Genomic DNA, 13,384 nt, shown 5'->3' with positions numbered 1-13,384 from the left:
CTACTTAAGCTCTATACAGAGTATATAAGCTGGTATTATACCGGCTACTACTAATAGTAGCTATAACTTATAAGCTAACAGTAGATAATCTATAGGGGATCTTAGACATTCTATAATATAGGGTTAGGTATCTAGATAAGTAAAAACTAGTTATAGAGGAACAATACAATTATTATAATAGTATATATTTATAGATAGATCAGCACCTCAATTAATCCCAATTCTATATACCTTTTTTACCTTTACTATAGTTGAGTAACGCTCGGTGGTTACAATACAGGGCGGTAAGATGTAGTGCCTATACCGCAGTGATGTTGCGATTTACAGCGGCGTAACCACTGAAGTTGAGACTACCGAATTTTAGACCAATTAAAATAGCCAATTATATAGGGCATCGTTCAATCGTTGTACGGGCGATAATGCTTGTTTTTATCCCAATACTTATTTCATCTGATAATGCTTATTGATGTTGTCCCAACGCTAATAACCGCTGTGGCCCCCCACATTTTCCCACTACGGTATTCTCTCCGTTGACTCGGGAAGAAACTCGGTGGGTTTGGCGATACTAAAACATCTCAACAACGATAAACAGGCCCCAAGGTTCTAAAGAACACATCTAGTCTCTGTTAACACTGCTGATGTTATTCAAGGGGCGTGGGGTGCATGCTGTCTGAGACCATGTTGACATCACCAAAACGGTTGTCAAGACAGTTTCAATTCAAAAGCAGATAGTGACATTACTAGCATTAGACTGATCCCCCTTGATCCGATCCGATATACCCACAACGCCCTAACACAGATACTCATGCTCACACGGATCGTCTGGCACTACGGTGATGGTAATAACCTGCGGCGACTTTGTCGTAGTCGTCTTGGGGGTTAGATACGTAATGAAGGTGGTCACGACGGTTGGGCCGGCGGTGACGGTGGTCAAGGTCCGGATGGTGGCTGTCGGCTGGCCCCCGTCGTCCTCTTCGATGGAAACACACTGCGAGTACCAGATGCTGCGAGCAAGGAAAGGCCGTGACGTTAACCATTCGTGTTCTCGTTCCCTGATTAAGGAAATAGAAATAAAGCGCAACAGCCAGAGGGCAGAAGGTCCTAGAAGAAAGAAAAGAAAAAAGGGGGACTTACTTTCCGTCAAACTTGCAGTATGCCCCGGGCGGACATTGCGTCGGCCCTGTGTACGTCTGCCCGCCGCCTATCAATCTTGGTTAGAACATACTCTCTTTGACCTCGAAACTGTACCATATTCTCTCTTACATTGACCGTAGAGTGACTGGACTGCTGACGGCGGGGCAACAGGTGTGGGGGTTGGACGCCGTGTGAATCTTTGGGCGACTGTCGCCTCCACCAGGAGACACGAGAGCAAGAGTGACTTGAGCATGGCGGGAGTGGATGGATGGTGTCGTAGAGGAGTGATTGAGAATAGAGACGGAGAACACTGGGATGGACGGTTTTATAGACAACGAGCCCCTGCCCATCCCCGGAACCCAGGCCAACACCGAAGCCCAGACCCGGACAAGCAGATACCCAAGATCCGGGTTCCCGTGTTGGAGTATATTAAGTTCCCACCAAGGAGGGAAACGTGGGATGTGGTTCATATGGCTCGCTACCGCAACATTGGACGAGGAGTGCTCTGGCCCGCCAGACATTATCTCAGGGACTCGATACAGAAGACGAAACGCTTTTAAGGTTCCCTGAAAGAGAGGACAGCGGGTCCGCCCATTGACATTTGAGTTTGAAGATTTGTTCAAAGCGCGCGCATCTATCAAAAACAACCTAGTATGTCTCTGTCTAGGGCCTGTCACTGATAGCCGTAGTCTTTCTTCGAGGGGATGGCCGGCCACGGACATGGGATAAATGCCCTCAGCCAAGCCTTCGATTACACAGAACCTGCGTGAAGCTGGCTGCTAGATGCATGGGAAGAGTATAAACTATGGTGCAGTCCGACTCCAAACCATATCAAGCCGCTGCTATTTTGGGCAGCTGGCTCGGGGGGTAAGGCGATGGGGTAGTTCCGGATGATAGAGTGCAGACGAACCGCGGCCGGAACAGCGGATAAAGGGCGAGTGCAGTGGACCGTGAGATTCCCGCGATGCCTTGCCGATGAAAAGAGGATGATTGGCCATGGGGGCGAATGGGATGGAGTGTATAGTGAATTAAAGTGAAGGTAATAAGAGGTGCAGACACACAAGCTACGCTTATGCTTCAGTATTCTACCCTGGTCGAATGTATCCAATGCCCAAAAGCATACGCCACGCTTTACAGTGAAGCTCCGCGATGTTCCTCGACCTCACAGAACGCCTTGAAGGTGATGAACTCATCCTCATCGGTTGAAGACTCCGATTCAAGTACGCACTCAGCGCTCGCGCCCACAAAGAAGACATATCCTTCCTTGACCTCCTGCACAGTCGGGCCAACCGAGATCTTGCCCTTGCCGGCAGTGCAGATAATGATGCTCGGGCCATCCAGTGGATCAAACGTGGCCTTGGACCCGTTTCCCCTAAGGGTTGAGCGCACCACGCTGAACTCCTCGATTGGGGGGTCATAGAGGGTGACTTCGGATCCGGAACTGTAAGCAGTCCGGTTTAGGGTGGCATACGGGTAGTCGCATGGCTCCATCTTTTGCTCGTCGATGGGTGCGTAGCTGTAGGTTAGCATGCTCACGAGGGTGTCGACATCCTTGAATTTGGGGGTCAAGCCCGCCCGGACTACGTTGTCGCTGCTCGCCATGCATTCGATGATGTCGCCGCTGACATAGGCGTGAATGTCGTCGGCTTGGAGGAATAGGGCCTCTCCTGGCTGTAACGTGACAAAATTGAGGAAGAAGAGAACGAAAAGGCCATAGTCGGCCCCGAACTGGCCATGGAGTCGGTTCACCAGCTCGGCAAGAGTTGACCCGGAAGTGGCAGCAACACCGCCGCCAGCGAAGTCAGTGCCGGCACCCGCTGCGGACTCGACGAGGATTTTCGCAGCAGCAGCCATGTCGGTTTCTGACGAAGACATGAGCGCGCCAAAGGCCTTCTGTAAAGCCTTCTTGTTCCGTTCCACGGCCTCTTTCGATTCATCGCCCTTTGTGCTCTTGACTACCTCGGCGAATTCCTTGGCCGTGTCCTCGCCCACAAGCTGTCGCAGCGCGGGGACCGACCCTAGGAAATGGGTTATCTCGTCCAATGGGCGGAAGCCGCAGAACCCTTCGAAGGGGGTGATGGCGATGGCCATCTCAGGCTTGTGGTTGTCATCGGGGTAGTTTTTGGGGTCTTTCGCGTGAAGCTTCTCCGCCAGTTTCTTGTTGGGGTGCGCCTGGATTGACAGGGCCTTGTTGACGGAGAGTACCTTGAAAAGGAAAGGAACCTTGTTGTCGTAGCGGGCGGCGACGGACGAGGCGAGGAGCGCCTTGTTGTCTTGGACGAGGTCGAGGAGGGTGCGGCCGGTGGTTACATCTTTAGACGGGTTGGAGGGATGGGTGCCCATCCATAACTGAAAGCCGCTGTCGTCAGCTGGGGGTTCCTAAGAACGTAGGTAAAGCAGACGAACGTGCCTCGGCATATGGCTTGTCATCCTGAATCGCGAAGTCGGTCGAGGGCGTCGCCGCAGCGAAACGGGCGACTGCAGACGAATTGCCCTTCTTCCCCCACTCGTACGAGTTGGCCCCGCATTGCAGGCGGATGAGGGGAACTTGCATCGTCGGGAGTTGAACTGGAGCTTCACTAGTTTGGCTGTCTTGACTTTTGTGGTCAGGTACTTAATGAGAAGCCGGGAATGGAGACTTTGTGATCTAGGGGGGTTGTGTTTTCTGGGAGCTCCATTCAACCCCTCGCCTTCAAGTTTACGTCACAGGCAGCGCGGGGTTTGGATGGAATGCGATTTCGAAATGATACTGTGTTTGGTCCAATATTACACGGTAAATCTCGCATTGGCACAGTGTCAAAATGCCAAGATGCAACCCCTGGTAGCTTCCCCGAACAGGTGCTGGAAATACAGGAGCTTTTGAATCTCAGGCCCCCTGGGGCCGTCCAACACGGCGAAACGCGCCGCAGACAGGCGCGCAGGCAGGCCGGTAGGCTCCCGACGGTGGTTGGCGAAAGCCCAGAAACATAAATACCTTACTCTCATCAACCAGAGCTGAGGGTGCCGCCTTTTATCAATCATCTCAATCCCCACATCCAGTTCCGTTGCGAGCGGTTATTTTAATCACCTTTTTTCATCCTAACTGACCCGTTGAAGGAACTCGCATTGGCGCGACAACCTGAGATCAGCACTTGCGCTGTGACATCCCGGGGAACCGCAGCGGCGGCAACCGACACAGTAAGGCGACGAATACTTCGTATTATCCATACCTACCTTACTGCGTAGTGTAGTTATCCAAACCAGGCTCCCAGGGATCTCTTTGTGTGCCCCGCTGGCACGGGGGTAAATACCTACCTCACGAATACCGGCGTACAGAATACGTTGAGGGAAACCCAGCTGCCAAGTACCTTACCGTGACGACACGCGACGGAACCCACTGGATTCACACTCCTCGCGTCCATCATGTCTTCACGCAACCGCAACTCACGGGGGCCAAACCGCAACAGTGGCAACGCCCAGGGGGAAGAGGCCCATCTGTGGAGCCAGGTTAAGGAGGACATTCGGGCCATGGTTGACGACCTCAACGCAAGCAACGACTCGATCCGTGCCGTGGCAGCACAGGATAACTACATGGTCAAAAACAAGGACGGCGTTGACATCACCGTCGAGGAACAGAAGCTCGACAGCCTGCTGCGGAGCGGCGTTAAGGGGTCCGATTTGTCCAAGCAGCAGATCGATGCGCTGATCGAGCGTGTCACGGTCTTGAGAGCACTGGTCAAGGCTAGGGAAGACGCAGAGGCACAGGCAGCCGGGCCATCGGGCTCGTCCGGCCGGGAGAGGTCAGGAGGCTTGTTATCCGCCTCGGCCAGGTCCGCGTCAGCACGAGGGGTTAGTGCGCGTGACAAAGAGCGGGAACGGGATCGGGACCGCGACAGAGACCGTGATCGCGACCCTGGTCGCGACCGTGACCATGGTTCATTGTACGATTTTGATGGCTCCGGGGACTCACCCATGCCGTCACCGGTGGGAAGGAAACTGGGAGGAAGCGCCGGCGCGGGAAGCGACCGCTCGGCAAATCGGGATAGCGTTCCCCCACGCGGCGGGGACCGTGATACACCAGGGAAGTCGGATAGTGTCCCCCCCGAGTCTGGTGGCCTTGCCGCCACAGCGGCGCAACGGGCCAAGATCTCCTTCTTCAAGGGTCAGGACGTGGTGTTCAAGCCCAAACCAACGACGACAACCGACACCACGGAATGGATGTTGGGTAAGGTGCAACAGGTTCTCGGCGAGGGCAAGTCACGACGGTATAAAGTCCAGGACGCCGACCCCGACTTGCCCCCGGACCAACGCGTCGAGTATCGTACAAGCGCCAGCAGCATGATTCCAATCCCGGCTTCGGGCGCGGAACTCGCGGATCTCGACAAAGGCAAAACAGTGCTCGCACTCTATCCTGACAGTACCACATTCTACAAGGCCGAGGTGATGGGCACAGATGCTGCCACGCACAAGGTCAGCCTGCGCTTCGAGGGCGAGGAGAATAATGTCACACTGCAGCTGGTCGATAGGCGGTTTGTGGTCGAGTACAGGAATTAGGGGCCGTTTTGGGGGGTGTTTTGGCTGGCGGGAGCGTGTGAATAGATTCAAGGACAGCGATATCGAACTCCAAAAACGTTCCATTTCTCCAAGATCAGAGTCCTTCGTCAAGCGGGCCGTGACTCCACGGAAGGAAGGGACTCCATGATACCGTGGGCACAGGCCACCATCGGCAGAAGCTCGTGTTTTGATTGGCCTGGAAGTCAGGGGTAATCTATTACAGCTCCACCAAGCTTGGGGTGCAGGGTTTCGGACCATGCAGAAGCCATCGTTCCCTGTTAGGGGAGAGAAAACGCGGCTCCCGCGTCCACAACACCACCATTTGGATCTGCATCACGGTGTTCCCGAGACATCAGCCAAACTCAAAATTTTCCCATCTTGATTCTCGGTTGCTGGTTTGTTTGTTCCCGCCCAACTCCGTGCAATCGACCCACAAACTTTTCTGACTGCAAGGTATGTTGCACTAATCTCCAGTTTACCGTTTCATTTCCGGGGTCGGGGCTATCCATCTTTACCGCTCTGCTCTACCTTGATTGTCAGCCACGCTGCCCATGCTGATACGCTTTCGCTTCAGGCAGCCCCATCTCTCTCGACTTTCACAACTTTGCATCGTTCAGCGACGCACCCACACGCCTGCGTGTCACGAATCACCCCACGACTTCCTCCCGACCCCATTCGCATCAACCGTCTTCTCTTCGTAGAACCGGTTTCACACCAACCCATAAACACGAACACCGCTAGAGTCCGCTAGATTACTTCCTCGGACCAAGATGGGCGCCTCACTGTCCATTTCGAGCCTCTTCGGCAAACTCTTCGGGTCCAAGGAAGTGCGCATTCTGATGCTCGGTCTCGACGCCGCTGGCAAGACCACCATCCTCTACAAGCTCAAGCTCAACCAGACGATGACCACCATTCCGACCGTCGGATTCAACGTCGAGACTTTTACGTACAGGAACATCAAGTTCAACATGTGGGACGTCGGTGGACAGGACAAGATTCGCCCACTGTGGAGGCATTACTACAGCGGTGAGCACGCTCGAGTGGGAAGCGAGGGCTGGCCGGACGCTGACAAGCATGGCAGGCACACAGGGTCTCGTATTCGTGGTGGACTCGTCAGACCACAACCGGATCGATGAGGCCAAGACCGAATTGCACCGCATCCTGAACGACCTGGAAATGTCCGACTGCCTCTTGCTGGTGTTTGCGAACAAGCAGGATATCAAAGGCGGTATGTCTCACCCTAGGGAACTGCCCCAAACTCCGACCACTAACATTCTTGGATAATAGCTATGGACCCGCAAACAATCACTACAAAACTCGAACTCTCCAAGCTCAAGGAGCGGCCGTGGTTCGTCCAGCCAGCCATCGCCACCGAGGGCGAGGGCCTGACGGAGGGCTTCGGTTGGCTGTCGGACAACATCAAGAAGACGCCCAAGTACGGCGGCGGTGGGAAATGAGCGGTCTGCTCTCCAACCGCACGTGGTTGAACGGCCCATTCCGCTCGCCTCCCCTGCCGCGACACTACAGAGCACCGGCACGATGGGGGCTGCGAACGACCCATCTCCTCCGACCTCTCCCAAACAAAGCAACACAACGACGACCCAAGAGCTTAGAAACGGCACTCCTCCCCGACGAATACAAGCGCAGATGGCGAATGGCAGCGGCATCTCGACGACGCCGGCTCGCCCGACGGAGCAACTCTCGTTAATTTGGCCCCGAATTTTCCCAACGGGCTGCACCCCCCAGCCATAATTTTATGTCCTGCCACGTCCCTACTGGCCCGCCACGTCTCTGCACACCACACCTCAGCCGCGCGGTTTTCCCTATGTTCTGTCACGTCCACTTTAACGACCTCTTTATATCTTAATGCACGGGGCGCGGGCGCTGCACCCGGCGCCCCGTTTTTGTCTTCATCTGTTCACCATAGCCGGAGGAACACTGTCTATACCCAGGAGCGAGGAGGAGGGAGGGAGGATTGGCAGCGTCGGAGTTTGAGAACGTCGGGAAATGAACACAGTCTGAAAGAGTAGGCGCGCGCGCCCGTGATTGTTTTGTGTGTGATTACGGTACATTAATGTGAACATTTGACTCCCCCTACTCCTTCCTGATGGCTACCTATCGTATCCCCTCCCAACGTAACACGCTCAATGCTGTAGCGTTGGAACCAGACCGTAACCTTAAGAATCCAAGTTGTTGTATTTCTAACGCCAAACAGCATGCACCCTTTGCTTGTCTCACGCCGCCCAAATGCCAAATTTAAAACGCCGCGCAAACACTCCCGGCACACCATAAGAGTCCAACCCAATGCCGCCGCTGCTACCCCTCCTTCACGCGCTTCCCCGGACGGAGCGAGTCGTCCGGCAGGCCGCTGCGCTTGGTGCCCGGCAGGGAGCTGGTGCGGATGTCGTTGTCGTCCTGGCTGACGCGGCGGTGCGGGTACTCGGTCTTGAGGCCCTCGAAGCAGTTGGCGCTGACGGGGTCGCCCGTGCTGAAGAAGGGGTGCTGCAGCGCCGCCGCCGCCGTCAGCCGCCGCTCCGGGTCGTACTCGAGCAAGCCCGCGAGCAGCTTGTACCCCTCCGCCCCGAGGCTCGCCAGCGGGCTCGTGCCCGACCCCGGCCCGGACCCGCCCGTCTGCTGGTTGATGGTGTTGTAGTACCACTTCTCGAGGTGGCTCACCGCGGCGTTGGCCGCCGCCGCCTGGCGCTGCGATTGGTAGTGGTGGCCGTGGTGGTGCCCGCCGTGGTGGATGGGCGGCTGGAGAGTCGAGAGCTGGCTGTACTCGGTGGTGCTGGTCAGCAGCGGCCAGCGCTCCTTGGTTGGCAGGCCCATGATGTCGACAATCTTCTGCATCTGGTTTCGCTGGAACGGCACCGTCTTCTTGCTGTCCATCTTGGCTTCCTCGCCCTTGAAGATGGGCCGCAGCGAGAGCAGCTCGGCAAAGATGCATCCCACAGCCCACATGTCGATAGCCGGTGTGTAGTGCCGGCTGCCGAGGAGCAGCTCGGGGGCGCGGTACCATATTGTGACGACCACCTTATCGCCGCCGTAGAGACTGTGGAGAGGTTTGTAGGAGAGCCGGGCGAGCCCGAGATCGCCGATCTTAACCTCGCCGCCCGAGGTGACCATGATGTTGGCCGGTTTGAGGTCGCGGTGCAGCACCCAGTTGGTGTGGAGGTATTGGCAGCCGTTGAGCAGCTGGAACATGATGCTCTTGATGGTGCTCGGGGGTATCGGATGGCGGGGCTGTTGGGTGTGGTGGTGGATGATCTGTAGCAGGTCGTGCTCCGCATACTCAAAGACCATGAAGATGCACTTGTCCTCGAGGATGATTTCGACCAGCCGGATCACGTTGCCGTGGTTGAGCTCGGAGCACAGCGCCATCTCCCGGACGGCCGACTGCGAGATGCCCGTGTACGACGCTTGCTCCCCTTCCTTATCGGGCTTGAACTTCTTGATGGCGAACTCGCCCGGCTGGCCGTGGCGGCCGAGGGCCTTGTAGACGCGGCCATAGGTGCCGCTGCTAATGAAGCCGATGACCTTGTACCTGTCTGTCACCCGGACCTTGCTCTGGTAGCCCATGGATCCGGTCCCACGGCCCGTCGGGTCTGTGGCGACGAGTTAGCTCTCACGCCGCGGGTTGACATGTTGGGGTCGGCTCCTGATCAAAGACGTATCAAAGACGGAACAAGCGTGTGATGACTGACAAGGCCTCGGCTGCTGGTAGCTGACTTCAGCCCTCTGGCGTTTGGCCTGGTTCATGGCGGCGGCGGCGTCAGGGCCTGGTCCGAGCCCGCCGAGGAAGGGGAAGATGGGAAATGGGCCGGCAGGTGCGTAGTAATGGTTGTGCATCAGGCCCGATGAGCTGGACAAGCTAGACGAGACCCCTGGCCAGGAGTGATCGACGCCATATGTCTTGGCATCTCGGTGTCCGGTTGGATGGTAGTGGTTGTCCATGATGAAGGGTCCAAGAAGGAGGAGACCCGATCAAGAGCACCGCATGTTGCGGCATCGAGGGATGTGGAATAAAAGCCCGAAAGGACTTCGGAGTTGGGTCCCCCAAAAAGGCGAGAACACCGAGTAAGTCAGAAACTTGACAAAGCTCGGGCTCTTCGGGTAGCCACAGCCCCGTTACAAACGGGGGGGGAATGGGGTTGGTTTGGATGGGGGGGGGTTGAACGAGACACAAGGGACGGGAAAACAGATGAAGATGGAACCCATGGGATCCCATGATGAACATCCACATTACCTTCAAACGCAGCCTGCACGCTCCTCTTCAACGTTTGTGTTCGGGCAGCGGAGACCGACCCCGGGCCGGTAGCTGTGGAGGGAGGATTTGTGAGGCTCATTTGATGCTGGGGGCGCGAGGAGTGGGTTGGACACCAGGGGACAGGCCCGGAGGCCAAACGCGACTGGACCCAGGAAGGGGCAAGATTACCGAATGAGGCGAGTCAGCAGAAGGCGGAAATGGATATGCCCAAGTGCGGGCAAGTGCGGGCAAGTGCGGAGAAGTCGGGGGACATGAGATGGATCACGTAGCGAAATTGCCGGCGTTGCCGTGTGCTGCCCTCATTGCTGCCCAAACCGAGAAAGGAACCGCGCAGACCTAGGTTGGATTGGGGGGAGTGTGTGATAGTGGATGGATACTGGCTCACATCGGGGTTGTTGATGCGAATGAGACATCCATGGAAGGAGGGTTCGGATGTTTTGCGCAGGGGTGGGGCTTTCATGGGTCCTTCGGTGCTTGGCGGTCGAAGGACAATTCATCTTAACAGCTTGGGGCTGGTTTGACTTGAACATATGTTAGACGAGGGAGTTCCCCAAATTGGCTTCCCAATGTTGCCCCCCTTGAGATTCGGAGAGCAAATCGAGAAACAGCCCTCGCTCTAAGCTCGGCACTTGGGAGTGAAAAGCAATGAACGAAAGACCGAGTGGCACCGTCAATCAATCACGGCGAGAATGCACGAGCTCGGCGCGGCATCATCAACACGCCCGTCTTTTCGTCGTCTAAAAGTGCAACGCTTTGCTCCCCCGAACCAGCCTATCTGGGACCCAGCTTCTCGAGAACTCTGGGACCCTGCTCCTCCCATTCTTGCTTCGAAATCCACATGCTCTCCTTGTCTGCCATGATGTTGGCCAGCACCGCACCGCCGAGGAACACCATGTGCCGTCTCCGCGGCGGATCTTCTATCCTGACCTTGAACTTGTTCAGCCGTTCCGGGTTTCCTCCCAGCACCCTAGTGAGCCACAGCTGCTTGATCTCCTTCTCCAAACGTGACGGTAGGCCCGGGTACATGCTGCTACCGCCCGAGAGGACGATGGCCTTGAAGAGGGAAGAACGAACATCGACATCGGCGGACTGAATGGTGTTGAAGAGGAACTCGGCGATGCCGGGTTGGTCGCAGTCGACAAGGTGCGGCTGGAACAGGCACTCGGGGGCCTCGAACCGTTCCGACCCCACGCGAATGACCCGCCCGTCGGGCAACGTGTAGCTCTCCACCAGGACCGTCGTGTCCTCGCTTAACCGCTTGTCCAGCTCCAAGTCGTAGGAAACATAGCAAAGCTTCTCCTTGATCTGGCGCACCGTCTCGAAATCGGCCGTTCGGTTCAGCGCGTATCCCCTGCGCAGCAGGAGTGCGATGAGGTTGCGCGTGACATCGCGACCGGCCACGTCGAGGCGGCGCGTGAGGTGGTTTAGGACGACGGATTCGTAAACGGGAACGATATGCGTCACGCCGTCACCGGAGTCAACAACCACACCGGAACTAAGACCTGAGTGAAAGGCAATAGGGTTAGTTCGGCTCTCCAGTGGCAAGATTTCCACAACACAGCAGGCTCCAGCGCTCGGAGTCCGGGGTTCGCACCTTGGGCATACAGAGCCAGGACAGCCTGGATAGCAACGTAAACCCCGCCAAACTGGTACCGCTCAAACATGACCTCGCACATCTGCTCGCGGTTCTTTAGAGGGTTGAGGGGCGGCTCGGTCAGGAGGATCTTGCGGCCGCGTGGGTCGACCTTCATTTTCTCGTAGAAGGTGTAGTCCCACAGGTGCTGCATGTCGTCCCACTTCTTGACGATGCCGTTTTCCATCGGATAGCTGACTTGGAGCATGGTGCGTGCGGCGGCGGCCTCGTCTCCGCACATGATGTCCTTGATCACCATGTCGCTCCCCCCCTTCTCTTCGGTACGGAGGATCGGGCGGCCGACGATAGACGGGTATTGAAACTCGGGGAAGTTTTGGGCAGCATAGCCGACCTTAAGAAAGCCGGTGCCGCCATCGAGAACTAGAAAAGAGACGGCGACGTTAGCTCTAGTCGGGTCTGATATGATGCTTGCCCTGCTGGGCGCCACGATGCGGTCACTGCGCTAGCTAGGTACGTGGAATTGGCAGATCGCTCTTACCTATGGGGGGTGGGTTCGCCATTGTCAACCCGCACAGCAGCTACTGGAGGTAAAATGGACAGTCGGACAGCGAAAGGGTTGCGACCGGCGAGCCGCTAGTTGTCGACAGCAAGCTAAGGCGTGGTGATGTCCCGGGTTGAGGTGATGGTGGGGTTGCGGCGGGCAGCACCTCCTGGAACCCTGGCAGCCGCCTGTCACAGTGCGTCAGCAACGTTGTGGCTGGGGATGGCAGGGGACTGTAGGACCCACGTGATACCCCGCAGAGCAACCATGGCACAAGTGGGGTTTCCATGAAGCAACTCCAGCATCAGTGAGGCTCTGAGAGTCAACATTGCTCAAAGTTACAAAAACTAGACCATTTTATTATTGAACCCAACCATCAGACCGGCACAATGACTACCAACCTCGTGAGACGAACGACCAGAATCTTAGTCCTAAACCCCAACTCATCCAAGGCCATGACGCATGGCCTGGAGCAGGGTATCAGAGAGATGGAGCTATCCCAAGTATGCAATTTGTAATTATCTTCAGGGAGGAAGAGAGGAACAAGGTACCTACCTACCTAGATGGCTAACCTGGTCAGTCCACCGAAGTACACACTTACACCGCACCTAAGGAGAGCCCAGCAAGCATCAATGACGGCGACGATGTGCAAGATAGCGCCCGAGTCGTATCCCAGGACTTGGAATCCACAGGGCTACTCAAACATTACGACGCAGTGCTGGTGGCTTGTTTCAGCGTCCATCCACTAGTTGGTATGTTGGCCGACAGGGACGGCGAATTCGGCAAGCTCGCGGTGACGGGTATCTTTGAGGCCAGCATCTTGACGTGCCTGTCATTACTGCGGCCGGGGAAGAAATGGGGTATCGTGACGACAGGTAAATTCTGGGAGGAGCATTTGAGACAAGGGCTAAACAGCTTCTGGGGAACCCAGTCCGATGTCCCCAATACCAAGTTTGCCGGGGTTGAGACGACAGGCTTGAACGCCGGCGATTTCCACGGCGGTGTTGATCCCGAAGTTGTGCGAAAGAAGTTGATGGCGGCCACCACGAGGCTCCTGAAAAGCGGCGATGTGGAGTGCGTTGTCATGGGCTGTGCGGGCATGGCCGGGTTGGAAGAAATTATCCGATTTGTGGCCGCTGACGAGTATGGCCCGGAGAAAGCCAACGAACTCCTGGTTGTTGACGGCGTGAGGGGCGGCATTGGGTTGTTAGAGCAAATGGTCCGCAGCAAGCGCGCGTTTCGGAAAACATAATGAGTATTAAGAAGCAGGAAACGCATGTACAGGTATAACGAGCCCATCCCGCTGCCATCATTT

General features: G+C 56.2%; 7 protein-coding genes across 7 annotated transcripts; 3 read left to right on the top strand and 4 right to left on the bottom strand.

Moving 5' to 3' along the window:
- Nucleotides 1-455: 455 nt before the first annotated feature.
- On the bottom strand, nucleotides 456-1,387 carry B0H64DRAFT_472835 (uncharacterized protein; the record flags this gene model as incomplete). The annotated part of the gene is made up of 3 exons (XM_062807960.1): nucleotides 456-1,004; nucleotides 1,135-1,201; nucleotides 1,264-1,387. 3 exons carry the CDS (start codon nucleotides 1,385-1,387, stop codon nucleotides 791-793), a joined length of 405 nt encoding a protein of 134 aa, XP_062660124.1. The 3' UTR covers nucleotides 456-790.
- Nucleotides 1,388-2,146: 759 nt separating this feature from the next.
- B0H64DRAFT_389584 (mannose-6-phosphate isomerase) lies at nucleotides 2,147-3,860 on the bottom strand. Its single transcript, XM_062803347.1, has 2 exons — nucleotides 3,545-3,860; nucleotides 2,147-3,483 (listed from the first exon to the last, which is right to left on the bottom strand). The coding sequence occupies exons 1-2, from the start codon at nucleotides 3,686-3,688 to the stop codon at nucleotides 2,266-2,268; spliced, it is 1,362 nt and encodes a 453-aa protein (XP_062660123.1). The 5' UTR covers nucleotides 3,689-3,860; the 3' UTR covers nucleotides 2,147-2,265.
- Nucleotides 3,861-4,309: 449 nt separating this feature from the next.
- Nucleotides 4,310-5,918, top strand: B0H64DRAFT_105585 (SGF29 tudor-like domain-containing protein). Its single transcript, XM_062797716.1, has 2 exons — nucleotides 4,310-4,311; nucleotides 4,386-5,918. Exon 2 carries the CDS (start codon nucleotides 4,537-4,539, stop codon nucleotides 5,665-5,667), a length of 1,131 nt encoding a protein of 376 aa, XP_062660122.1. The 5' UTR covers nucleotides 4,310-4,311; nucleotides 4,386-4,536; the 3' UTR covers nucleotides 5,668-5,918.
- A 519-nt stretch (nucleotides 5,919-6,437) lies between these two features.
- Nucleotides 6,438-7,124, top strand: B0H64DRAFT_319447 (ADP-ribosylation factor family-domain-containing protein; the record flags this gene model as incomplete). Its single annotated transcript, XM_062800428.1, has 3 exons — nucleotides 6,438-6,693; nucleotides 6,749-6,895; nucleotides 6,955-7,124. The coding sequence occupies 3 exons, from the start codon at nucleotides 6,438-6,440 to the stop codon at nucleotides 7,122-7,124; spliced, it is 573 nt and encodes a 190-aa protein (XP_062660121.1).
- A 571-nt stretch (nucleotides 7,125-7,695) lies between these two features.
- Nucleotides 7,696-10,325, bottom strand: B0H64DRAFT_389581 (kinase-like domain-containing protein). The gene is made up of 2 exons (XM_062803346.1): nucleotides 9,914-10,325; nucleotides 7,696-9,272 (listed from the first exon to the last, which is right to left on the bottom strand). Exons 1-2 carry the CDS (start codon nucleotides 10,011-10,013, stop codon nucleotides 7,984-7,986), a joined length of 1,389 nt encoding a protein of 462 aa, XP_062660120.1. The 5' UTR covers nucleotides 10,014-10,325; the 3' UTR covers nucleotides 7,696-7,983.
- On the bottom strand, nucleotides 10,326-12,251 carry B0H64DRAFT_389579 (actin family). The gene is made up of 3 exons (XM_062803345.1): nucleotides 12,067-12,251; nucleotides 11,529-11,948; nucleotides 10,326-11,436 (listed from the first exon to the last, which is right to left on the bottom strand). The coding sequence occupies exons 1-3, from the start codon at nucleotides 12,086-12,088 to the stop codon at nucleotides 10,706-10,708; spliced, it is 1,173 nt and encodes a 390-aa protein (XP_062660119.1). The 5' UTR covers nucleotides 12,089-12,251; the 3' UTR covers nucleotides 10,326-10,705.
- Nucleotides 12,252-12,345: 94 nt separating this feature from the next.
- B0H64DRAFT_389577 (Asp/Glu/hydantoin racemase) lies at nucleotides 12,346-13,365 on the top strand. Its single transcript, XM_062803344.1, has 2 exons — nucleotides 12,346-12,572; nucleotides 12,650-13,365. Exons 1-2 carry the CDS (start codon nucleotides 12,459-12,461, stop codon nucleotides 13,319-13,321), a joined length of 786 nt encoding a protein of 261 aa, XP_062660118.1. The 5' UTR covers nucleotides 12,346-12,458; the 3' UTR covers nucleotides 13,322-13,365.
- The last annotated feature ends 19 nt before the right edge of the window (nucleotides 13,366-13,384 follow it).

This window comes from Chaetomium fimeti (assembly GCF_033439085.1).
Source record: "Chaetomium fimeti strain CBS 168.71 chromosome Unknown B0H64scaffold_3, whole genome shotgun sequence".
Classification (NCBI taxonomy): domain Eukaryota; kingdom Fungi; phylum Ascomycota; class Sordariomycetes; order Sordariales; family Chaetomiaceae; genus Chaetomium; species Chaetomium fimeti.
This window is presented reverse-complemented; position numbering and strand designations above follow the sequence as displayed.